We start from the raw sequence: 26,270 nt of genomic DNA, 5'->3' as shown, positions 1-26,270 counted from the left end.
CGGCGAGACGGTTAGAACGCGTCACTGCGCTCACCGGCGGTTTAAATTTAAATCCTCCGCAGCTGACCAATTAGAGAGCGGGAGATGTTGACCCGGAAGCACCAGGTTGCTGCTCCCGGGGTGGGAGGTGCTGCTGGCTCTTGGCGGGAGAGGCGGCGGCGGCGGTGCTGGTGGGTGATTTGGGGCTGTAGAGGCGGGGGTAGGGGGGGCGTCCCGGCCCGGGGTCAGGGGGAACTTGGAGCTTCGCTGGGTCAGACCCAGGAGCCGGGCTGGCCTAGCCGCTGTGCGGAGGAGCCTGGGCCCTTGCCCTTGCCTGGGGACCGGTAGCGCTGTGGGACCGGCACAGTCTGACAGCCTCCCTGGGGAGTACCAGCTGGGCCCTGAAGGGAAAAGGAGGGAGCAGGAGGTTAACGGTGGAGCGGGGGAGGTGACGGGCACCCACACGGCTCAGTTGCCCGAATTGTGTTTCCTAAAGGCATGAAGCTAATAGCATTCTTGGCATTTTCACTTAGAACTAATCTGGTGGCCTGTGTTCGTGGGAAGCCTTAAAGGAAGAAAACTATGGATAAGGTTAAAATTTGCATTTGGCCTTGGGAGCATAGCTATGCAAGTTATATGGCTAAAGTATTAATGGGGTGGTTTGTCATATTCATTAATAAATAAACATTGCAACTATGGAGAGCCTCTTTGCGTCTCAGCGATGCCCATGTCAAACCTGAGTGGCTCCCAAGCAAAATATTCAGTCTTGGATACTGAGACCTTCAGGTTGTTAACACGGCAAAATCTGTCAAAGGTCTGAGATTTAAAGCTGGTTTTCCACGTGGTGTGTAATTAAAGGTCTGATTTCCCAAAAAGGCTTAAACTAGTGTCAAATGTGTACTGGGACTGAAAGGAGTGATTCTGAAATCAGTTACGTATCTCGGCCTCTTGTGTTCTAGCACAGGAACCTGATTTTCTTGAAAATTGATTGAATACGGTAAAGTACAAGTTCTTTGGTACACAGAGGTGTACATGCTCTGTTCATAGTTGGGGTGGCTTAAGTCATGAAAGCACGTTTAAATATTGTGCATGACGGTATTCTCATTTACAGTTTTGTAGCCTTGATTAACTCTGCTTTTAGTTATACACATACAATCTTTAAAGAGGTACACGAGTAAAGAGAATTTGATGGTAGTAATGTATCATTTCTTGTCATTTGGTTGAAAATGTAAAGATTCTGTATGTGACTTTTCTCGTGTGTACTGTTACTTCATGTCTTATCTTGGTGTTGGGTTGCCAACAGCAGCACAAAATCTGCAGGTATTGCTGAAGTCTGTAGAGACAGGTTTGAATGTATGTTAGGTTAGTTAATATTTTGATTGAAGAAACTACATGCTACGGCTAAAAATAAGGAGCTTAAGTGCAGCTTTTGTGTTCTTCAATAAGATGTTACAGGAAATTTTGATTTGTTGTGCCACAAATACCTTTTACATTTTTTTTCATGCAAATGAGTAATGCATGCTTTTTAAAACTTTCTATGTAGGAATGCAAATTTTCATCCTGGAGAAGACATCGTTTCCGTGATACCTGGAATTAGTCCACTGAAAATGAAGCAAGATTCTACCAGAAACACTTCTTACACTGTGGATTGTGAAGATTATGTGCACGTGGTAAAATTCAATCCATTCGATAGTGGAGATGCATGTTCCCTCATTGCATATGGTGGCAATAATTATGTAGTCGTTGGGACTTGCAGATTTCAGGTTAGTTTGTGTTATTGTTGATTTTATTAGTTGCTTCCTGAAACTTACTTTGCCAGCACCTCTACTGCACAAAGACCCTGGTCACTTTCCTGTTTCCTCCCCTCCCCATGTGATCAGGCGAGGGTTTTACTTGTTTATTACATTAACAAGTCTGGGATATTTGTTCTTCAAGAAAATATGTATATGTAAGTGTATATATGTAAAATACACAGTGGTATAAATTACCATCTTGCATAAAGTTCCTTTTGAATAGAATCATCGAATGGTTTGGGTTGGAATGGACCTTAAAGATCATCTAGTCCAACCCCCCTGCCATGGACAGGGACATCTTCCACTAGATTGCGTTGCTCAAAGCCTCATCCAGCCTGGCCTTAAACATTTCCAGGGAGGGTACATCTACAGTTTCTCTGGGCAACCTGTTCCAGTGTCTCACCACCCTCACAGTAAAGAATTTCTTCCCCATATCTAATCTAAACCCACCCTCTTTCAGTTTAAAACCATTCTCTCTTGTCCTGTCACTGCACTCCTTGAATAGACTGCAAAGAAAACAGGAGTGCTCTACTGGAAGAGTAATCCCATTTTAGTATCTCTTGCTAGTGTTGGTGACTTCTATCTGAGAATTTAAGCATGCAAATTTGGAAATACGTGGCTTAATATTTGCTGTATGTTGTTCTTTATCATCACAGGGTAATTGGCTCCTTTTTTGCACAGTTATATTTTGTTCTATGTACATTTGCTACTTAGATTAAATTATCTTCTAAAGCTTTCAGCTAGCCTGTGAAACAGAAAGATTACAACTTCTTTCAACTTTACAACTAAAGTGTCTGTTTTAATTTTATAGATACTCCTTTTAAGGAAGGACTGTAGAAATAATTACTCTTTTTTTTTTTTTTTTGCTTTCCCAATTGTTTTTATTGGATCTCTCTCACAGACTGTTAGAAACAGTAAAATATGTTTTCTTACCTTGAAATTATTTAGAGTCATAAATATGAAAGTTTTTAAGATGTAAAATACTGCATACTGTGTATTTTTATACTGTATAAGATTTTTTTAATTAGGGGGTTTTTGCCTAGATGCTTGTAAATCAATAGGAGACAAGTGTTATCTTTGGAATCTATTTTTGAGCTTTTTTCTTCAACTCACTGCTCTATTATACAGTAGTATTTTTGTACTTTATCTAATATGAATAACAGCATAACTGGTCTTTTTATTATTATTCCCCAAAGTCTTACTGTTGGAAATTTTCTGAAAAGCACCTAGTGCTAACCACAAAAACCTATTGTCATCTGTATTACCCTCTATCTTGTTTCTGGTATAAGCCTTGAAAAGAAACTAATTAAAATTTTGACAACCACTGGTATAAGGTAGTTTTTCTGTAATTTTCATATCCTCCCTTCCCTTCCATATGTGGAGTCATTGAGTATTTCAAAGTAGGGGAAGAAAATGCTATTCTTGCTCCTTGCTTCAAGAAGCATTGAAAAACTCAAGGTTCCTCCTAGCCTCTACATTATGCAGAGGGCATACAGAGAGGTTCTTTACCTTAAAGCAGAATCGTGACATAGAGAAAATTTAGTAGAAATGTCCTTTGAGGTGCTCCATTAGATGTTTTGAAAACTTTTTAAAGTTTTTTAGAGGTCAACTGATTGACTGAATCCATAACCCCAACTCCTGTTTCATCTTCCCCACCATCCAGTGTGCTCACCAGTGGGAAGAATAGACAAGTTAGTAATTTTGGTCATGTTAGATGACAGAGGGTGCCTTTCTAGCTCCTGCTGTTTGAAGAATGTTGTTCTGGAAGTGCTAGCATTTTTCCATAGTGTAAAAACAACTTGGAGAGAAGATAGCTTATATGATGTGCTTGCTTTTGTTCCCATTGTTTCTTCTCATTGCAGCGTGTACTTACTGACCATGCTGTTATAAGTGGCTTTAGTTGTGTCTGTGAAGATATTACTTGTACAAAGAATGGACTCAGCGTCTTTGTAGTTTAGTTCTGATTTTTCTGCTCTGTGTTGGCCTCTGGCTTAAGACTGCAATTGTTTCATTTTTAAGTATTATATATTTCAAGTTAATACTTTCTTTGTGTTCCAGGTTTTTGTTTTGAGGGTGTTACAATCTAAAAAGATCCCAGATACATGTAATTTTGAAAACCTTTCAATTTCATATCAATCTGAATTGTTAGAAGTCATCAAGATGTTGTTCACGGTTAGCTAACTACAATATTTCTATAGGAGGAGGATGCGGAAGTGGAATGCATGCAATATAAGACACTAAGAACGTTTCATCATGGAGTCCGAGTTGATGCCATAGCGTGGAGTCCAGAAACTAGACTTGATGCTTTACCTCCCCAGATAAGGTATTTATAATAAATTAGTACAATGAGGCCTTCTCTCTTACCCATTTTCCCTAATTCCTTAATATTGGACTAAGTTTAAAGCTTATGGGTGAAATCTAACTCTTTAGAAATCACTGACAAAGTCTCTGAACACTTCACGGGAACACTTTAATTTTTAGTCATTCCTTTTTTGTTTGGTTGTTTTTTTTTTTTTTTGTTCTACTTCTTGTGCCCCTTGTCCCTCCCCCTAGTGAACTAGCTGTAAATAATTTTTTTCTTCCTTATTCATTATTTTAATGGACCTAAAATGTAGTTAGTTCTTTGTGTGAAGAAGGAAGTCTTTTAAGAGCTTTACTAAGGATGAGACTATTGTAATAGCCTGCTTTGTAAAGCTATTTGTAATGGTCTGCATAGTATGGCTGTGTTTAGTAGGTCAGATGCTATTTGTGAGACGCCTTGAGATGTAAATCTAGAAAGACAGTTAACTATTAAATATGCACTTAAGAATTAAAATGTTCTCAGTAGCTTGTAAGCCTCTTCAAAATTATGATGATTGCTTACTGCTGCATTTTTATACAGTCTTTTGTTTAAAATATTTTAGAAATTGGTTTACGAATTTGTTTTGTTATTTTAAAACGCTGATAATGAGGGTTCTCTTTTGTGCTCTGCCACTTCTTCCAAGGAAAGTTTCAATGGCATTTACGCGAGATATTTCAGGTAATTGATAGTTGATTCAGATTTAGCTTTGTAAAATGTTTTACGCTTCTTTCCGTGAAAAAGTATTCTTGGCACTTGATACACACTATTTTATAGATAAGTTCTGATTATAACTCTGCTTGTTGCCAAAGCAGGAAAGTTAAGATAGAAGCTTTTGGGTTTTTTCAAAATTTGAATTTTCCTTTGCATGTCACTTTGCAGGTTTAAACTGAAGGGAAACTGATAAAAAGTCAGCTATTGCGGTGTTAATTGACTGAAGTGCTTTTCTTTGTTGAGTGTAGGTTTTGTACTGCGGCTTCTGATAGGAAGTTAAGGCTATTTACTTCAGACCTGCAGGACAAGAATGAATTTAAGGTAAGGGCAGCTAAGCTGATTTTTAAAAAAATTATTTAGTCTTTAGTAAAGTCTAATCTCTAACTGCCCTTCTGCCCCATTTTGCTTAATGTACCATATGAGATAGAGCACTGAACTGTGACAGATCCTGTATCCATCATGTCTAAGGAAAATCATTGTATTGAATATACCTTTCTGTCTTTAAAGCTGCAATAACTGTACTTATCAGCTACATGATCTTTTGATTTAAAAGTACTTACGTAACAATTTAACCAAACTGAAGAAAAGCACGTAGAGGCTTATGGATCATCTAAAATATACTCATAAACACAGTGTTCTACAGCTGAATTTCAAGTACCATGTTGGATAAGGTTCCTTTATATAGAGTCCTGTAAAATTTTATGTGATATTGGTTATTGGACTCTTCTAAAAGAAAAGCAAGTTTAGTGATTTCTCTTTCATGGGGAACTGGAAGTTGCAATTCAGCTCTTTGAAAGAGTAGAAAATTTAAAGAAAGAATACTGAATTTAGTACATAACTGCAGACAGGTACACTAAACATGCCCACAGGCTGTCACTTTTTTATCTCTAAGATAGAAACAAAGGAAACGTCTACTTCAAATACAATTTCACTTCCCCTTCTTTCAGCGTAGATAGTAGTGTTCTTAAACCAGTGATATAAAAGAAGCCAGGTCTAAATACTGTCTTCACAGCTGAAGATTGGTTTTCTGGAGATTTCTTTTGTTTGCAAGACATGTCTACTCCTGTGTTGCTTGGATGTGTACGTATTCTTCAAATTTCTGCCTTTGAAACAATGCCCCAGTCCAAGTACTAATATTAATTAGGTGTTTGTGCTAAGCAGTTTGAATTTGTTTTATTGAGGTCTCAGCCAAGAATAAGCAAGGCTAGTTAATACTAAAAAATTGGGGGAGAGGGTTCCCTCTTTATTAGTGCTTTGGAATATGATAATGCCTCTTTTGGTGAGAGTTGTGTATTGAGTATAAATGAGAAAATAATAGACATTCATTTGTGGTTTGGTAATTTGTATTAATAAGACAATGACATTTGTCATACAGAAACTAAGTAAATTGCAGATGTCACTTATGTGGCCATACTGATAATAGAATGAATAAAGATGTGGCATAAGAAGTAAAGATGGATGTTACTAAAAAACAGAACATCTTTTCTTTGAAGAAAACACTTTTTATTTTACTTCATACATGCACATACTGTTAATTTCCTTCTTTCATGTTTGGTCATCTTACATGGCTTTGTCACCCAGGCAGTGGGATAACTGACATAGTTACAATCAACTTGGGTGGCACTTCTGACAAAATATTTCTAAAAGTTCTTAATGCTGTTTGCTTGTGAGTTGTTGTCTATCATTCCTTATTAAAGTTATCTATGTATATATCTGTCAGTTCTATGATATCACAGACAACAGGCTTTAATGTTAAGTTGTGAATTAAATCTTTTAACTTTTTAGCAGAATGTAAAGTTACTTATTAATTATGTATGTCTATTGCAATTTGAGAAATTTATAGAACTGTTCATAAGCACGCAGAAGAAAGAGAATGGATGAAATCATTAATAACAGTGTAGATGATGGATGGTTAATAAGTGGAAATAATCAAACACATGGATGAACCTGGTATTACAGGCTCTATTCTGCTAAATTCAGCATCCAAATTCTAGTTTTTTAATTTATTTTGGATTAACAAGGGACCTGATGGACTGTCTGATAAAATCAATGAGAAGTCTCTTGACTTCAGTGGACACTGGTTCAAGCCATGGATGAGTGGTTTTTTCCACATGTTTAATAAATATGAAAGCTGTTAATTATTTTTATTGGGGGTTAATTAATGATCAACAGTTTTATGTGTTTTTGCCAAAAACTGAACGTGACAGCTGTGATAGTTCATAACTCTCATGCCTCTTCCTATCCCTATATCACCTGGTCTTTAGCAAATGGTACACTTCTATACCTTCCAAGTAGACCTAATGTTTACACGAGCTTTCAGACTCTCCACATTGATGTGGGGTACAGCCCAGATTTAACACTAGGAATTACCAATAGGATCTGCCATTTTGCTCATTAGGAACTAATTGCTTCCAAGAAATAATCAGTACTATAACTTCATACAAACACACCTTTGATAATTCATGAGCTTAAACTTTCAACATACAAGTTCAAATAAGCAAGTTTATTCTTATGAAGAATTCTAGTAAGCTGTTTATTACTGAATTAGAATGACATTACAAACAACACACTTTTAAAATAACAATAATGTTGAATATACCCAATTAGAGGATTCTTTTCTAGCTTATTATCAGTGCATGATGTATATTACAACCAGAGAAGCAAAGGGGACAACTCTGTAGCACAGTCTGCTGAGAGCTGTTTTTTCAGAATAGAATTTCTGTGATGGGTTATTGTTTTCCCAGTTCTGATGAGATTTTTTTTTTTCTGGTATCTGACCAACACAAATGACACTCTAAAACATGCACTTCTAATTTAGGGGAATTTATTACACAGTAGCTTTGACTGGATGCCTAGAAATAAATTTGAAATGCCACATTTACATTTCCATTAAGATAGCAATTATTTTTCATACAAAAGGGTTCGTTGGAGAACTGAGTCATCTACCCTTAGGACTTCTTTCTACACAAAATACACTGACTTGCGGTTATAAACTTTTATTGCAAAAGTATGTTCATTGCATCATGCACCAGAATAATTTTTTATGATAGGTAGTGAGTATAGAGACCACAGAGCATTAATACAACAGGTGTTGGACATTGGAATGTGGTATTTAGGCTGAACAGCCACAGCTGTAAGTATAGAAGTTATTTTGCCCCAGAAGGAAACAAGCAATTACAATACCTTAATTATCAACTCCAGTTGATAGGACAGAAGGATCATAGAATTTGATTTTTGTCAGCTGAAGATATCATGGATGCTTCTTCATTTTTGACACTACAGAAGACTAAAGATTGTTTGGTGCTCATGCAATACAAATGAGAACTGTTGGCTTGAATTTAACAGTAAAGCTATTAGCTTTGTTTATGCCAGCTCCATCGCTGGAATTAACAGTCTAAGAACTTCATTAAGTATGTACCGAGACTGAGGAAAAAGTAAAAATCCATGTTGTTACTGGGTCAGGCGTGGTCTAATGTTAAAAATAATCAGAAAACAGCTAAAAATACATATTTTTACCTAGTAGTGAGGAACTTATTAGTGAAAAGGAAGAATGTGGACTAGTGTGTTTATATTGGTAACAATGTTGTCTTTGAGACTATCTTCTGGGGTTTTTTGACAAAAAGTGTGGAAAATACTTTCTCCAGGTAATCATCTTAATTTCTTATACCTGGACGATCCTTGTACTATATACTTCTTGTCAAGAAAAAAGTAACACCTAACTCTGATTTGAAGTATTTGCAAAATCTCCGATGTTCACAAATACTTGGTGAGCCATGCTGAGCTGGCATTCAATAAAGTTTGATACAGTGGTTTCTTAGTAACAGTCAGCTGATACCTCAGAAAAGCTATTTCATAAACTTGAGGTTGAACTCAGGAAGAACACATGGAAGACTTTGATCCATTGTACACTGCACACTTTACACATGGGATTTTCAGGAGAGGTACAAAATGTGCAAACAAAGCTGAAGGAAGTATGTGATTACAGTCAAAATGTAATCTTTGAACATTTTGTCTTTTATAGTAAACAATTAGTATGTGTTGCTTCTGGAGGGATAGACCGAGTAATCTTACTCTGTTTTCCCAGTGGAAAAACTGTCTTGATGTAATTATCAACAAGGAACTTGAAGCATACTGAGTTTTCCATTACTCTATTAACACGACTAATCCAAAATTTATGGGTTGGATCAAGCCCAGAACAACAAACAAAAGGTAAAATATGACTGATGGATCTTCATGAAATCTTTTTCTTCTTTTAAGGTTTTCATTTGGAAATGAATTGTGGCTTCCTTCTCCTGCTTCAAATTTTGTTTAATAAAAAGCATATTTCATCAGAACTGTGGAAGTAAAATGAGGCAGAATATTTGAAGTCAGAATGCTGAAAATTTTCAAAAGACTTGTCATTTCTGTCTAAATAGTTTAGCATCATCTTAGGATGTATTAGTTCTAGTATAATCCACTAGGTTTTAATAAAATTATGAGCTATTGGAAGAAATTAAGTTGGCTGCTGAAAATGTTTCTGTATTGAACTGATGAGGCATTCATAAAATTTTTAGAGAGGGGGATTTAGTTATTGTGCGTGCTTGAGAGAATTTTTTTTTATCAGTTCTGCATTTGTTCCTCAGAATAGCTACACTTAGAGAACAGATAGTGTGTTTTCCTTTCAGAAAACTGTGGAGCTGGTTGTTTTCATTCGACCTTGTTTTCCTCTGCAATCCCTCCATGTCATGCTATTATCCAGAGGATATTTTCATCTCCTTTTTATGATACCTTGCTGGGCAAAACAATAGCAGCTATGCCTTGAGACTTAATCAGTGGGACTGAAGAGGATGAAACAGTAACAGATAGAACATCTGCACATGGACATTTGCCTGACTTAAAATTTTAAGTGAGATTTCTGTCAAAAAGACCATAGATGTAGTTAATGAGAGAAAATATGTGTAAAACCTCAGATGGAGCAAACTGATATCTTAACTACTTACAGATCTTCTAATGAGACCAGAGACGATTTATTCATACCTAGCCCCCATATGAATGAATTTGAATGTACTTTAAGCTTTGTCTGGACCCTAAATGAGATGAGTTTTGCATGCTTGCTTAATGCTAAATGTGTATAAGTTCTTTCACTTAGGTTTTTGAAGATACTGTAAGCCTCAAGAGATTACTTATGTCTGTAGATGAGTACAAAACACTTAACAGAATTGAGGAAAAAAAAAAAAGATGTCGTGATGTTATGGCCAAGATAGCTGAAAAGCCTTTGAAATCCATAAAAATTATCTAACTTTTAATTTTTACTAAAACTGGGATTTTGCTTTTATTCAGAAAAGCTCTGCTGCTAAGTTGGTTTTTGTTATAGTTTAATTATTCTCAATACTTTGAAATAAAAATGTCATGATTAAGAAGCTTCAGGCGAGAACAATTACACAGTAATAAGGTTCCATTTCAAATGACTTCATGCTTTCTGATACAACTGTAAATGTTTGCTTTTGCGTGACAGTTCACAGGTACATTCACACCATGAGTGCTCATATCCTGTTATTTGAGAATGTATGACCTATTAATTCACAGTAAAAAAAAGAGTGTGCACTATTACCCCATTTTCTTTCCTCTTCAGCCCAACAGCTTATAAAGCAGAGAGCACAAAGCACTGTTTCTGTTCTTCTCAATTGCTTAATAGAAATTGTGCTTCATTGCTAAGGTGTTGTATGGCTTGCTTGGTTTTGCTTATACTGTTGTTCGTCATTTTTGGTTTTCTTAAAATCTTCAGCGTGCATTGTCTTCTGTTTCATCTTCTTTCACTGAGAATTTTTTCACTGTTTTTTTCTAAAGGTAGCCTTGTGATCTGCTGTCTTTAGTGGACATATACTCTTAGGCAATTTGTGTGCTGACTGCTTGGAAAAGGGCATATACTAGACAAGTGGCTGGTTTATTGCTGCTTCAGGAAAAAACTCTCTTGCTTCTGGCAGGAACCCCTAGTAAAAACTACTATTCAGAGATAAGAGTTAGTTACCAGTAATCAGAGTTCTTTAAGATATGTAGATCATGCATACATTCATTTCCTGCTCATTCTTCTCTTTCTTTCTGAGATTTATTATCTTCTACCTTCAAAATTCAGTGGTTGAAAGGAGGATAAAAAGTTCTGGTGTGATTCATGGTTCTCTGTCAAGAAGGGCATCAAGCTGACCTCTGTGGTAACTACAAGGAATAGTGGGGGGGTCTTTTCACCTACAATATGAATCTACATGTGAATTAGATATTTTAAAGATACTTTTTTTTTTTAATTTATCCAGTTACTGATAAATACTCTTTTTACCTTCCATGTAAAATGATACCTTTATCTTAACACTCACACATCTTTCCTTTAGTGGGTCTATAAAACACATTGTGGACTGATGGAACAGTCAGCTTCAAGTTAAAAGTATTTCTTTTTTTCTGGTTGACAGACATTTGATGGCCACTCAGATTACATTAATGATCTGGTGTTTGCTCCCAAAGAAGGTCAAGAAGTTGCAAGTGTAAGTGATGATCATACCTGCAGGTATGCATTTTGTTCAAAACATTATTGAAATAGTAGTGTCTGGCTTTTTCTGTGCATGTATGCTTTGTATGCTTGCTTAAATAAATAAGCATTTATTTATTTATTTTTAGTGGGCCTTCATAACCCTCTAACAAGACTAGTTCACTAACAAGACAAGTGGACTAATCTGGTTAACTAGGTTGTGGACTGGCTTTTTCTTGTGACTTGTGGATTGTTTTTTTTCCAAAGCAACATTTTGAACTAACTCGATACAACGTGAAGAAAACTGTTCTGTCTTGGAATTACGTACACTATAATTTCCCCTACTGGGACAGGAATAAAAAGCATGACCATAGGAGAGAGAAGACATGCGTAGCTGAGCACTGAACTGTACAGACCCTCTCTATCCATTCTGACATCAGAGGAGTCAAGTTTAAAACCAGTATATGTATGTGAACTTGTCTGTTTACTAAAATTTATTAGTCTTACTAGGAGGTGGGATTACATAGCCTAAGGACAGTACCATACTAATACAGTGGCACTGGCAGCTCATAATACCGTGATTATAGCTGCTTCAAACCCATGTATTTAGTTATTTCTAACTGGAAGTAAAAGGGAAACATGGTTAAATACTTTGAAAAATGCTGGTTAAGGTTTTGTAGGACAGGAGTTTTTCCTTGTCAAAAGGTCCTCCTCTTCTAGTAGTGCACATGAATCTAAAAGCTGCTATTCTTATCCACCCAATGCAGCACACAGTTGGAGAGATCAGGAGGGCAGCTATGCAGGCTTTGCAAGTCATTGCAGTAGCAGCAAGAGACTTAAGAAAGGATCATTGACTTTTCTGTGTAACAGCTGTGATAATTCAAAACTTGTCTCAAGGAACCGTTTTAGTTTTTTCTCTGATTATATATTTGCTCTTTGAAGTTACTACCATATCAATTCCTATGTAAATGACCAGGTAGTACTCAGGGGAAAAAAAGGTCATTTTTCCCTTAAGCCATCTTCTACCTGCTAAGAGAGAAAGGAATAGTTCTTGGAATGATTACTCTGTGTATGAGATTTTGTAAAGGGCAAATCATCAACTGGTATAAATCACAGTTTAGTAGCTTTAGTTGACATACTCTCTCCTACATAAATTGAAAATCTAAAAGGCCTGTGATTTTAACACCCCTAGGGAACTCAGAAATACTACTTTGACCAGTAGACAGATTTTCCATAGACGCCCTGTCCATATTCCCAACAAAATCATTAGGAATGAATAGCAGAAATGTATGACTTATTGGTAGCTTGTTCTGATTTATTTCCTATCCTTGATTTCTTCATTAAATCTAAACTAATATTGGGCTTATTCAGCAAAGAGCTGTTTGAATGTGTGGCCTTTTTTTGTTTATTTTACGAAATGCTCAGTGTTCCTGGGATGAAAGAGAACTGGTTTAAAACCAGTAGTCTAATTGATACTAAATTAAAAGGAAATAAAAATGATATAAGTAATGTATACTATTGAGATTTCAACTTAGTAACTCTGGAAGACATTTTATGCAGTAAACCATAAAGTCTTTGGTTAAAAGCCATGGGAAATAAGTAGGATTTTTCTTGGCTACTTGTGTTCTTATTTTTTCCATTCATGCATGTGGAGCATGAAGACTTTTTTTATTGAATTTAAAGGTTACACTTTCAAAACTAATGGAAAATGCATTCCCTGAGACTTACCAAAATCATTCCTTACTTACTGTGTAATTTGCTTCAGCAGTAATGTAAGAAGAGGAATAATTCTTCTGTCTGTACTGAGTTTCTATCCTGAAATTGTTCTCAGAATACATCATCTGTTAGTACCTTTGGAATAAAGTTCCAGAACAATCAGTACAAGAACATGAAGTTTTGAGTATTTGGGTATTGGTCTGTTAGAGTTCCACTTTTAAATCTTAATAATGTCTTAATACATTGTCTCAGTATGTACAGAATATATACAAACATGTTTAGATTTTCCCTGGCTTTCACTCAGTAGTAACTTTAGCAGATATCTCTAAGGAACCCAGATTTTCAGTTTTCATGCACTAAACAATCTTGCCACAAGCTGCTGCAACAGTGATATCTCAGCCTGGTTCAGTCATTTTGGTTGGAAGACAGACAGTGTAGTCAGGTACTGGTTGAAGAGGCTGTGGTGATATATTCAATGTTCTTACCTTTAAATTGCTGCTGTGTCATTCAGGAATTCTTGTTGTTTCTTGCACATAGTCTCTGTTGGCCTTGTTGGTTGCACAACACAAGACTTTTTCCTAGCTGTAAAGTCGAACTGAATTAAAAATACTCTTGCATAAAAATAATTGCAGTAGCCATCTGTGTTATGTAGTTGTGAATAGAAGTGTTGTGTGCATTCATAGACAAGTGAAGAGGTGCTGGTATGTAAAAATGCTGTATGCTTTAATAATCTCGTGTTTCTTTGCACTGAGAATCTCAAAACTAGTGTAACCTTAAAAAGAATTGCTTTTCTGAAAGAAGACACCTTTAGAAGACTCTTAAAACCCACTATGTTGCAGTTACTCACAACTGTATTTATATTAAAGATCAAAATTCCTGTAGCTAAAATTACATCTGCAAAGTTGATTGAAAAATTCAAATTCTGGGTCCTAAATATTGTATATTACTTCTTTCATTTTGTCCCAAGGATGGCTATGTTACAAGATGGATGAAGCAGTTCACAAGCATATAGTTAATTTATATCTTTGCAGGTTATTGCAAATTTCAAATTTTGCCTATTTTATATTATAACATATAGTAAACTAATATTGAGGAACTTGCAGAATAGTTTCCTGTATTTTACTTTTTTATGCATTTCATAATTGCTTTACTCTTTCTTTAAAAAGAGAAAATAAAATTATTTTTAAAGTTTGATTGCAAAATTTAAAGCAAATGGTAAAAGACTGGCAGAGAAAATAGCTAAAATAACTACTGCTGTATTAAACAAAAACTTGAATCAGTTTTATTTATAAATCTTATGTGTTAACATATTGAGTACAATAGAAGTAAAAATAAATAAAAGTAAGTATCTCGTGATACATTAAAAAAGTCAAATTTAGGGTATTTATACATTTCTGCTGAAAGCCAAACTTGGTCATGACAGAAAAGTAAATTACCTCTTGGATTTAATCTAATTGTTTTCTTTCAAATCTAGTTGTTTTTTCTTCATGATCTACCTTTCATATGTCAGTTTCAAAATTCTATATAATATTTATGTGTAATTAAAGTAATTTGCTTGTCCATTTCTTGGTATTGTAAGAGCATGTTTAATGAATAAGAAAAAATCTTTTATGATAGCTTTAAGGAATATTTCATTTAATTCCTTAAAATTATGAAGCATTATATACTTCTTTGAACATTTGCATTACATGTAGGAACACGTGCATCCTACTTTCCTAGTGAGAACTGTGTGTGCAACTCCCTGTGCACCACTCAAGAAAAAAAAATATTGCTGGCTTTTTCATTATGATTTGGAAAGACAATATAGGAGGCTGCAAGGATTCAGATGTACAAATCATTTTGTTCTGATACTTAATGAAGACTCTGCAAAAAGAACATAGGAAATGTTTGGAAAACAGCATGAACTTAACAGACACCCCTCTCCTGTTGGTAGTTTTTGACACTATCTGATGTTTCTTGAAGTATTTCATGCAAAATACCATCCTGGTAATACCCACTAGTCTCATATGCATGCTAAAAATTAACCTTTGACTGTTAAAAGGTTAATTCAATCTGATTGATAACCACCTCATACGCCATCCTCATATTGAACTGAAAGATTACTGACAGTGTCAGGCCCTTAATAATGACAGCATGGCAATTTCTTATGGTCATCAAGTGCTGGATTGGCTTGTATTTTAAAAAGCTGAAAAGGACTCATCTATCCCTCTCTCTCCCTCCCTCTCCCTTTGTCTTTTTTAAATTATTCCTTAAAATACATCATCTTCCTCTCTTTTTACATGTGTAACAGAAAAGAATGCACAGTTGACTTATCTTCCACTTTATCTGTGAATGTACTTGCCCTTTGATTCCTTTCTGAGTTCTGTTCAGTTACTTATGCCATGGCTCATGTTGCTTCATAGGGAAGGACTTTGTGAATTTATTTATCAGTCACTGTCAAGTTCGGCCTTCTCTGTTCCACATACCACAAATGCCAGTCCATCAGGAGGTTAGTTTTGCTCCCTGGACAGAGATTTGGGGGAAAGGTTTGATATCACTGGAAACTAAATTAACTAGAGCCTCAAAATTTATTGTAGTGTTTTGTCTGGTTTTAGCATTTTTTAATCTGTAGTGTATTTGTTTACATGGTACTCCTATGTCTTAGTTATTTTGTGTAGGTCTTTCTCTAGACAGTATGAAGGAAAGCCAATGGTAACTCTTGTTTGTTTGGAGTTTTTTTGTCTTGTGTTCTTTAATGTGTTGCCAGCGCTTGTTGCACTTGGGTCTTACCTTGTTAATTTAGTAAATATTTCAGTCTTTGGCTATATTGAAAAGTTGCCATTCTCACTTATTCCTGCCTCCAGAATTATATTTTATTTGTATCTTCCCATTCCTAGTGCACTGAATTATGGATTTTTGCCAAAATTTTAAAAAAAAGGTATCTTCTTTCATGTTGTACTATCTGCATGTTTGTTGTGATAGAATTCCCCAGTGATTTTCATATAAGAAAGGTCGTACCAAAATATTTTTCCTTTCTGAGGTATGCTGATTACAATTATCAAGCTAGTTATGCATTACAATTGATGAAAATAAAGGAGATTCTTGGATTATTTTTAAGAGTCTAGTCTTTGACTTTGCACACTTTCTGTATGCATCCCCGTACGTCCCCCAAATGTAGTCTCACACAATTTCTGTTATACTTTACAGCCGCGATGCAAGTATTAACCAACAACTTCTGTTGTACTTCACAATCACTACGCAAGTATTAACTGGTCTCCTGTTACAGTATCCAGTCAGCTTAAACAAAAAAAAAAAAAATCACTTTCCAAATCAAATGTTTAGAATGCTATTTCAGTCTGGTCTTAAGTGTGGATGAGTAAGCCCTTAGTTAGGAAGTCTTCAAAATATGCGGATGAAATGGTTGCTATTTCCTGTGTGACACATTGCAACTTATGTTAAAGGTCACATAGTCCTAGAACGTAGTCTAGCCTACGAATTGTTCTAAATAGTAATCATTGCCTTAGATTTGTTTAGCAGTTACCTTGTATTTTAGAAACTCATCGGCAGAATTGTAATTGTGTTTCTCAGTAACAGTCATCCCACAGAAGCACTTAGTGTTATGTCTACATTGGAAACAATAAGCTGATAACTCTTAACAGCTAATTTTTCTTTTGTTGAAAGGATACAACTGACGCTTCACACTTTTGCAAAAATACTGCTTAGGCTCTGGCTTTGCTTTAGATAACTTTAAGGGTATTTCTGTAGTAGTAGTAGTAGTGTGTTTCTTGAACGTATTCCTGAGCATGCGTGTTCTGAAATGCATATTAGCAAAGAACAGTCAGTTTAGACACTTGAGATAGTACATGTGCAGCTCCCCTGCCTCTCCTACTTCTACTAACGTTGCAGTGGATAATCAGAATTACATTCCACAATTACCAGTGAAAAAGAGATCAATGCTTGCATATCCAAGTAGATATTACAAGAAGCTAGAGGTAACATGGATTTTAATGCCAAAATCCCAAAGATTCTAATTACTAATTCTTTAATAACATTGATATTTCCTTTGACCACCAAAAGAAAATGGTGAACATGGGTCAACTTTCTGAAAGAGTATTTACCTGTTCACTCTATGAAAAGATTTTTATTTCGTGGATCAAAAACAAGTGAAGGAAATGCTCCACGGGCACAAATTTAGGAACCTGTATGCTGAGTCAGGAGATAGTTTAAGATGGCTGTGCCTGGTGGACTAGTGCTAGGCAGCACGGATGAACTTCCCCTTTCTCCCATGCAACCGCTCTTGTGCCTTGTTTCGCACAGTGTGCTGAATAGGGAGTTCTGCTACCTAATTCTGCTACAGATTCTGCAGCAGCGAACTGTTAGTTGGGCAATGCATTACCTGATTTATGAAAACTTAAATTCTTTGTCAGTAAAATAAAATAAATTACGAGAAATTATCTGTAATATTACACCTTTGTCTTCTTCTGAACAGCTAGAGGCTATTTCTACAGTTCCAATTCAGTCTTCTGTTCTTTCATGTCCTACCTAGTATCTTCCTTGGATCTTTGATAACCACCTCTGTATGGAGCTGGCAGAAGACTTGAGACAAGGCCAGTGTTGGCTGTATTCTCCTCAGCGTTAACTAATCTCTGCACTTCCATTTTCCTTTTCTGAGATCTTTCTCTCCTCACTCCTTGTGCTCAGTGAGGAACAATTTTGCTCTTTACCTTTGTTGTGTGATCTCCTGTAACAGGAATCTCTCCCTTCTCCATAGTTCTCTAGGCTTCTCAGGGGTGATAGGATTTTCCTCACACATGGAATATGTCTGATGGAGATATAAAGAAACATCAGCAACGGGTATTTAGGTTATATATTATTAAACAACAAAAACAAAACCATGTTGGGCATTTTAAAAACTGGGTCAGACAGTAATCTGTGAGTAATGGTTCAAGTATATGCTTTGTGGTTGGGAATGGTATCAGATGTCAAGGTTTGTTCTAGCCTCCACCCCACTCACTAAAATTGTTGGAAATTTTATGTTGAAAGAATTCCCTTTTTTACTTCTGTCTTCTGGGGATTTGAGAAATGCCTGAAGGCTGCAATATGGTTTTATTCTTTTACTATTGCAAATGATGGGTTTTATTTAGTTAGGATTTGGTTTTGCTGTCTAGTTAAAACTATTCAGAATTCAGAAGGTTAGAATATAAAATAAGGATCCATCTCTATTGCCACAAGACAGGTTTTCAGATGTTCTAATGAATACTTTGCCAACTTTTATTAAAGTCCATTGTGTGATAAAATTACTGCACATATGCAGCATGGCATTATCCATATTCGTGCATGCGACATACAATATAGTTGTTCCAACACAGTTTGAATATCTTTGTTCTTTGAGATAACTGCAGTTGTCATTTGTTTAATCATAGGATGTGAGTGACAAGAGAAATGTACTAGTATCTCAAGAATTTTCTTTAATGGCATTTGTAACTGTCTGTATTTTGTATTAGTTTAAATTTTGTGAGCACTACAGCATGTAATTTCTCAGTCCTTAGGTACTTAAAAAATAATTAATTTACTGAGGAGATTACATATTATTTTTGAGCCTTTCCATTATTCAAGCTTTGGCCCTTATTTCAACTGTGGTTATTAAAACTTTTCTCCTTTAAATTTATTGTGGAAGCTTTTTCAAATATCAAAAAAATACCACAAGCCCAATAACAAGTCTATACAACAATGGTTGGTGGGGGAGGAGGAGAAGTAAGAGGGTGACACATTGCAGGGTTACAAAAAATAAGGATGTCTGGAGAAAAGTAGACACTAGTTTGCTTTGGTATAAAATCATGGTAATATTAGTAAAGTTTCAAGGGCTTTGAATGGGAGACAAAATGCTCAGTCTTTTCGGATTGATTTACATGATAGGAATGTGGACAAAACTAGTGGGTTTTTAGCATCTGTAGCTGATTTGGTTATGATTACTGAGTAATTGAGTAACTGAAATTCAGTTTGGCTAAATTTTTGGTCTTTGCACGTTTTTTACTTGAGTTAATTGAACACATATGTAATTGTAAACTTCCGTTCCATTATGGACTTGATGCATTCAGACAAGGATCTATATTGAGACGTATTGCCTGGTTTGGTTGGTTGGTTCGTTTTCTCCCCCAAAACTAAATGATACCATCTTTGTTATCAATAAAGAAACAAGAAAATACAAGAGGGACATTTATCCTTTCCTCCCCCCCCCGTACTGTTTGTTACTAACACTCTTACCATTTTTACAAAGTAAGAGATACAAGTTTGGCATTTGATTAATAACAAAGTTATGGAGGTAGAAAGCATAAATTTCTGTCTCAACACCTAATAACCTCACTCACTTCAGGGAAGGAAACATGATGGCATGCTCCTTTGGCCAAAATGATTCACTGTCTTCTGTTATATCATAATTTTCTCCCTGCACAGTAAATACACATGGAAAGTGTTGATTTGACTTGGACAAATCTACAAGGCAAAATTTTTGGCAGTAGAAGAAAGTATTGTATGTTTCTAAATTACCTAATCAACTAGATATTTCATTTTTTAAACGGTTGTCAGGTTTTTGTTTTGACTTTTTTTAATAAGGACACTGATCCTTCAAGATTAGAGACCCTGTGTTTTCTACAGTGAAAACAAATATTTGATCTGTTGTGGTTTGGCATAAGAAAACAACATTGTTCATTAAATATATTTACTTTATTCCCATATATTTTGTCTAGACTTATGATGTATTTTTTAAGAGTTTTTTGAAATCTCTTAAATATAAGGCTCTAAGCACCCTGGTGAGATATAAACTGAAAAAGTCTGGAGGAAGTCAGCAAAAATCCTCTAGAATAAACAATAATAGTATGTAGCCACTCATCTAACTCAAAAAGACTGGGCAGAACACTACGTAAAAAATGGGCTGTTTCTAAGGTTTTGCATGTCAGGGAGGAAGGATACATATGTATGGTTTGGTGTGAAAATGCATATGAATAGTATGCAGCCTTGTGGTTCAGGCTGATGTTCACAACCGTGATGTCTTTGTCCTACAACTGAGCTACTGGTATTGTAGGAAAAGAGGCAGTTGAGCCGTGGCTGTGAGGTAAAAGTCTCAATTTTGGTTTTGTTGCATTTCATAAACCAAGTAGTTTCATGGCTCACTAACATTCATATCGAATGCATCCAAAGAAAACTCACTCATCACCTAACCTAGTTTTGGTGTTTCAGCATACACTTCCCTGTCAATCCATATTCACCAAATATTGTTGATTTTTCTAATTTCTTTTAACTGCTTGATATGTACTGTAGGTGCTTCTAAAGGAAAAGATTAAACTGGCACATGTGCTTTATTTGTTGAAAGCTTGCCAAGACCCTTTGTGGGCTAGTGTTACCTCTGCTGTAGATCCTTTTGTTTGCCTTAGCTTCATTTTTAGTTTCTTATATTTCCATTACTCAATCTTGTCTTACCAGGAAAAAATGGAAATTCATATATATTAGACAAGCAAAAATACTTTAGTGCATGGTCTTATCCTTTACATTGTAATGTGGATGATTTAAGTTTCTTGGTATGTCACTAGGTTGCTTGTATCAGCCAGACCAACACTGACCTTCCTGCTTTGTGTTGTCTCACTGTTATTTATGGTATAGTACAAAGGCTGTAGCGTTGACTTATGAATAAAGTGGGAACGTATCATCTAGATTTCATGTCTAGACAACTAAACTTGTCAAATAGTTTGGACATTGCCCTTTTAAACAGAGGCTTTGCCTAGTTCATCAGTGTTAAAACACATTATCTTCAGCACTGACTGCTTTTACTGACTTCTTGAAGTGTTAAAGCACAAACTATTTCATTTGGTCACTTCCTTAGTGAATGTATTGAGGCACTGAAAGTTAATGTATTTGCAGTCAAATTGCAATAAATAGTTTAATATTTTGCCTTTTTTTTTTGCGTTTTTTTGCTTTAGGGTCTGGGATTTGGAAGGAAATGAGAAGGCCCATTTTGTTTTACGTTCTCCTGGAATGAGTGTTTGCTGGCATCCTGAGGAGGCTTTTAAGGTTGTGTTTTGCAGCTCTTCACCTCACCACCTTTAAAATAACAGGAGGGTGGACTTATCTGAACTATGAATCTTTGATGCGGTAGTAAGATTGAAGTTTGGGAAGGTTGTGTACGTTGTAACTGGATATTGGTTGGATCTGCTAATGTGAAGTCACTGTAAATGAATTCTCATTCTCATCATTTTACCCTCAGTCCCTCACTCTTTCTATCAGAAATATTCCTTCTTGATTACATACATCAATTGTTGTTGATAACTATTCTGCTGATTCCATATTAACTTACAGTTACCAGAGAAAAGTTCAAGTTTTTCTCAGTCGTGGTAACACGGTTCACCAATAACATAGACTCTTAAAAGGCATGCCAAGTTTTGAAAAGGATCTGTTTGAAGTTAGCAAGGGATTTTTTTGTTTTTGTTGCTTGGAATATATGAAATATGTGCTGAAAAATCAAAACAGATCTATAAACTGTGATTTTATACTTATCTGTTCATTGTACTGGGGAGGATTAATCAGCTGATATATACCAAAAAATTCAGTTTCATTAATGGTCTAGCCCTTGCAATCTTGGATTTATTATTCCTGTTGTACCAATCAATAACTACCTTAAGCAGCTACAAATAGTTGTTCAGATTGCCACAAAAACACAAACAGACAAAAGCAGTCAAATAAGGTATCAAAATATTTACATAGCAATAGGGAAGAAGGATCTCTATTTTCACCACACTTTCCACCAATATCAATATGCGGTCCTTACTAAGAAAACTAGGAAAACTGTTGATTCAGGTGGTATCACAATTGAATGTGTTTGCTACTCTTTGCTACTGGGCAACTTGGTTAGCACAACAAAATTACTAGATTAACCCAAAAATATTGCAGTATTACACCAGTTAACTTGTCTTTTCTTTGACCCTTATCAAAGAGTAGGCACAGGTTTTGTGTGTGTTTGGTTTTTTTGGTGTTTTTTTTTTTAAAGAAAAATCCCTTCAAAAAGCTAGTAAAACTTGACAGACTGATGGTGGCTGAAAAGCTTATTGCAGGTCAAAGTGCTTACTGCACCATATCCTTTGGTTCACAGAATAGTATGTTTTGGCAACAGTTCGCTTTTTCAAAACAAACTTGGATGTTATTGGAGTATTGTTTTTAATGCTTCTTTGCCTTCCTTAATTATTGTTCATGACTATCTGAGGACCATTGTCTCCTCATGGAGAAAAGCTCTTTCATCATTTAATCAGAGAGCTCTTCCTATACTACTTAATAAACAACTACTTTAATATATTACTTTAATAGAAAAAGTTTAGATAAAATCTGTTGCAAACTGTTATATGATGAAGCAAGAGATGGTATATAAATTCAGTAAGCGTGAATCCAGATTCTACAGTTACTTTGATCAATACTGTTGTTTCCTTGTACAGCACTATGTCTGTCAGTCAGTTCTTTGGAGTCAGGACAGGAACTTTTTAATTTTAAAAGAATAATTTTTTGCTTTACAATTCTAAAAGCACAGTGCATCTGTGGTTAAGAACTGGTGCATCTAAGTGCCAAAATTATATACAAAGATATCTGAAGATATATGTAGATAAAATCATGTAATCACTATGTATAACAATATGGCAGTAGTGTAGATTAAAGTGTTTTTTATTTATTGGTGGAAGAGTGTTCAGGAGAATGTTGTCTGGTGCAAAGTGAAAAATTGTACCTATTTTAATATTATTTGCTTGAAAGTACGCTAGGTTTGCTATAGAGTAGAATTATAGAGTGGTTTGGGTTGGAAAGGACCTTTAAAGGTCATCTAGTCCATCCCCCCCTGCAATGAGCACCCTTTAAGTATTGAAAGGCTGCAATAAGGTCTCCCCGCAGCCTTCTCTTCTCCAGGCTGAACAACCCCAACTCTCTCAGCCTTTCCTCATAGCACAGGTGTTCCATCCCTCTGATCATTTTTGTGGCCCTCCTCTGGACCCGCTCCAACAGGTCCATGTCTTTCTTGAGCTGAGGACTCCAGAGCTGGACGCAGGGCTCCAGGTGGGGTCTCACCAGAGCAGAGTAGAGGGGCAGAATCACCTCCCTCGACCTGCTGGCCACGCTTCTGTTGATGCAGCCCAGGATATGGTTGGCTTTCTGGGCTGCGAGAGCACATTGCCTGCTCATGTCCAGATTTTCATCCACCAGTACCCCCAAGTCCTTCTCTGCAGGGCTGCTCTCAATCCCTTCATCCCCCAGCCTGTACTAATACCAGGGGTTGCCCCAACCCAGGTGCAGGACCTTGCACTTGGCCTTGTTGAACCTCATGAGGTTCACATGGGCCCACTTCTTGAGCTTGTCCAGGTCCCTCTGGATGGCATCCCGTCCCTCAGGTGTGTCAACTGCACCCCTCAGCTTGGTGTCATCTGTAAATTTGCCGAGGGTGCACTCGATCCTGCTGTCTGTGTCATGGATGAAGATATTAAACAGTACTGATAAAAATATTAAGATTCATTACATGCTCAGTTTCCAACATTCTATTAATTTCTCTTAACAGCTGATGGTAGCAGAGAAGAATGGAACAATACGATTCTATGATCTAATTACACAGCAGGCCATTCTCTCCCTAGAGTGTGATCAAACACCACTGATGTCAGCAGACTGGTGTTTAAAAAATACTCTTAAAATTGGAGCAGTTGCTGGAAGTGATTGGCTAATCTGGGATATCACTCGTTCCAGGTATTTTTATACACGAGATAGGTTTCATTATTCTCTTCTTCAGCAGTACATGAAGAGATGTGGCTACTTTGCTAATATAGGACTTAAATGCACTATGTATTATATCACCTATTCAGTAAATAAATGAACATTCATTAGGAATTACGAAATCAATACAGATCATTCCCTGGCATTCTTTGTTTCATCTTTATCTATCAATATTTATCTATTAAAAATAACATTGTCTGTCTTTTTGTCCATTTGAGACAGCACCTCACTACTGTTTACCTCTCAGTGTAAGTTCTATGTGTTTGTTAAAATTTCATTCTAAGTCAGAAATACATAATTATTGAACCATAATAAACTGGATAACTACTTCAGGTTTTTCTACTCCAAATTGAGATGTAAGCTGCAGAAATGCACTGGTTTTCCCTCAGCTTCTTCACAGAGAGTAGACAGTGTGTCCCCTTCACTATTTAAATGATACATGCTTTTGGTACTTACTGTATGAGCTGTAGTTGTTTGCAGAAGAGTTTTTTACCCTGAATGTCTCTTTTAGTTATCCACAGGATAAGAGGCCTGTCCATGTCGATCGAGCCAGATTATTCAGGTATAAGAGTTCTCTATTCCATGGTTTTTGTCTATATAAATCTATGTATATGCAAGCAGTTGTGAGTTTAGGGCCCTTGTTGTGTCTCATTTAAATAATTTTCAGGGGAACCTGGTCTATAAACTTTGTGAAATTCAGGAATCACCTACATTTAGTATATATGTTTAACATTCCCATGAGTTTTTTTTCTCTTTTACAATGACATGCATATGGGGCTGCGGGTGGTGAATCATTTACAGCTCATTTCTCTGAATTTATTTCTCTGGTGTTAGTTATCTGGCAGCTTCATACAGTTAACCACAAGGGAGAGAACTCCACTTTGTGTGCACTTCTGGTAGTCTGATAGGGATATTTGAAAAGGACGTTCATTTTATTCATAGGTGGTCCCGAGTGAATGAAAATCTGTTTGCAACCACTGGGTATCCAGGAAAGACGACGACTCAACTGCTTGTTCATCATTTAGGACATCCCCAGGTAAATTTCTGAGTTCAGCTTTTGACTGGAATTGCATCTGTTCTCTTCAAATCAGGCTCATAAATAGTTAAAAGCTACAATTAAAAACTAGCCCAAACAATCCAGGAATGCTGCTTGGTCTATGTATTTTATTTCGTTTTGTGTCATCCATGCTAATGAAAAAAAAGTCACACCATGCTTAACCTACTAGTTAAAATGCTGATTGACCTATATGTTTTATTTTGCTTTGCCTTATCAGTGCTAAGGGGAAGAAAAACACATCTATCCTGTTATTTAATACATTTTTCAGTATTTCTGATTCTAAAGAGGCTAAAAACAGCTGGTTATGTATTTTACAGGTTTGAACTAATAATATTTTAAGTCATTAATGAAAATATATCCAGAGACAATGAATGTAAAGTCTAGGAAATATTTTGGTTTTGCTGGAGTTAGTATACATTTGTAATGCTTACAGTAAAAATATTACCTCCAAACATACTAATTGTAAGTACACTTAAATAACAGGAACTAATTTCATTGAAAAAGGTTTCTAAGTTTTAAAGTATTCCTTTAAAATAATAATAGTGTTAATAATAATGAAAATAGTTGAAACAATTTGTTATCATGGGATATTTTGCTGCATCTTACTTAAATGTAGTAAGTAGCTACTGGAACTAAGTAGCAGATAATCAATTTTTCAGTTGGATTTCTGTTGTATTTTAACTGTATTTGTTAAGGAGTATTAAATCTATGGTGTTTATTTGTCTGTGCAACTTTGTATATGTGGTACAGTAATCACTTACATGGTAAGTTGTATTGATATTTCTCTCTCTCTCTTTCTTTTTTTTTTTTTTTTTTTAAGCCCATTCTTACTGGCACTGCAGCTGTAGGATCTGGTTTGACATGGCATAGAACTCTTCCATTATGTGCAGTCGGAGGAGATCATAAAATTTTCTTCTGGGTAACTGAAATGTAAAATAACATTTGCCTTCAATATGAAACTTTACAGCATAATGTCTCTTTCCTAGTAAAACGAAGGAATTTACTCTTTGTACTGGTATTTATTCACTTGGAGAACATAAGAAAGTAACAAGTAAAATATGAAACATTTGTGTTTGATTTTTAGCTTGCAAATACAAGAGCTTCTGTAAAATCAGTTATCATACATCTGATACTTGGTTACTTCCCTTAAAATAAACTTTACACTTTTTTAACATGGTATTTGGTGTGAAATGAATTTTTAAAAGTGATTTTTTAAGCGATTTTGTATCCAGCAATCTCAGTCTGGCAATCTCAGTTAACACAGCTCAAATACTTTGAAGTTGACTATAATCAGTGGATTGTATTTATCAATGTAAAATACTTTTAGAAAACTTCTATCATAATTAAATTGATACTCTTATAACCCTGGAAGGTCTTTTTTAAGGATTGTCACTTTAAATTGAATTTGTT

The 26,270-nt window shown here is 35.7% G+C and overlaps 1 protein-coding gene across 1 annotated transcript; it reads left to right on the top strand.

Annotated features, from left to right (window-relative positions):
• The first annotated feature begins 118 nt into the window (after positions 1-118).
• On the top strand, positions 119-25,900 carry NUP37 (nucleoporin 37). The gene is made up of 10 exons (XM_082309204.1): positions 119-170; positions 1,523-1,742; positions 3,971-4,095; positions 5,073-5,145; positions 11,265-11,359; positions 20,989-21,079; positions 23,595-23,776; positions 24,315-24,365; positions 24,746-24,839; positions 25,681-25,900. Exons 2-10 carry the CDS (start codon positions 1,587-1,589, stop codon positions 25,792-25,794), a joined length of 981 nt encoding a protein of 326 aa, XP_082165330.1. The 5' UTR covers positions 119-170; positions 1,523-1,586; the 3' UTR covers positions 25,795-25,900.
• The last annotated feature ends 370 nt before the right edge of the window (positions 25,901-26,270 follow it).

Source organism: Platalea leucorodia (genome assembly GCF_965183815.1).
Source record: "Platalea leucorodia genome assembly, chromosome: 4".
NCBI classification, from domain to species: domain Eukaryota; kingdom Metazoa; phylum Chordata; class Aves; order Pelecaniformes; family Threskiornithidae; genus Platalea; species Platalea leucorodia.
This window is presented reverse-complemented; position numbering and strand designations above follow the sequence as displayed.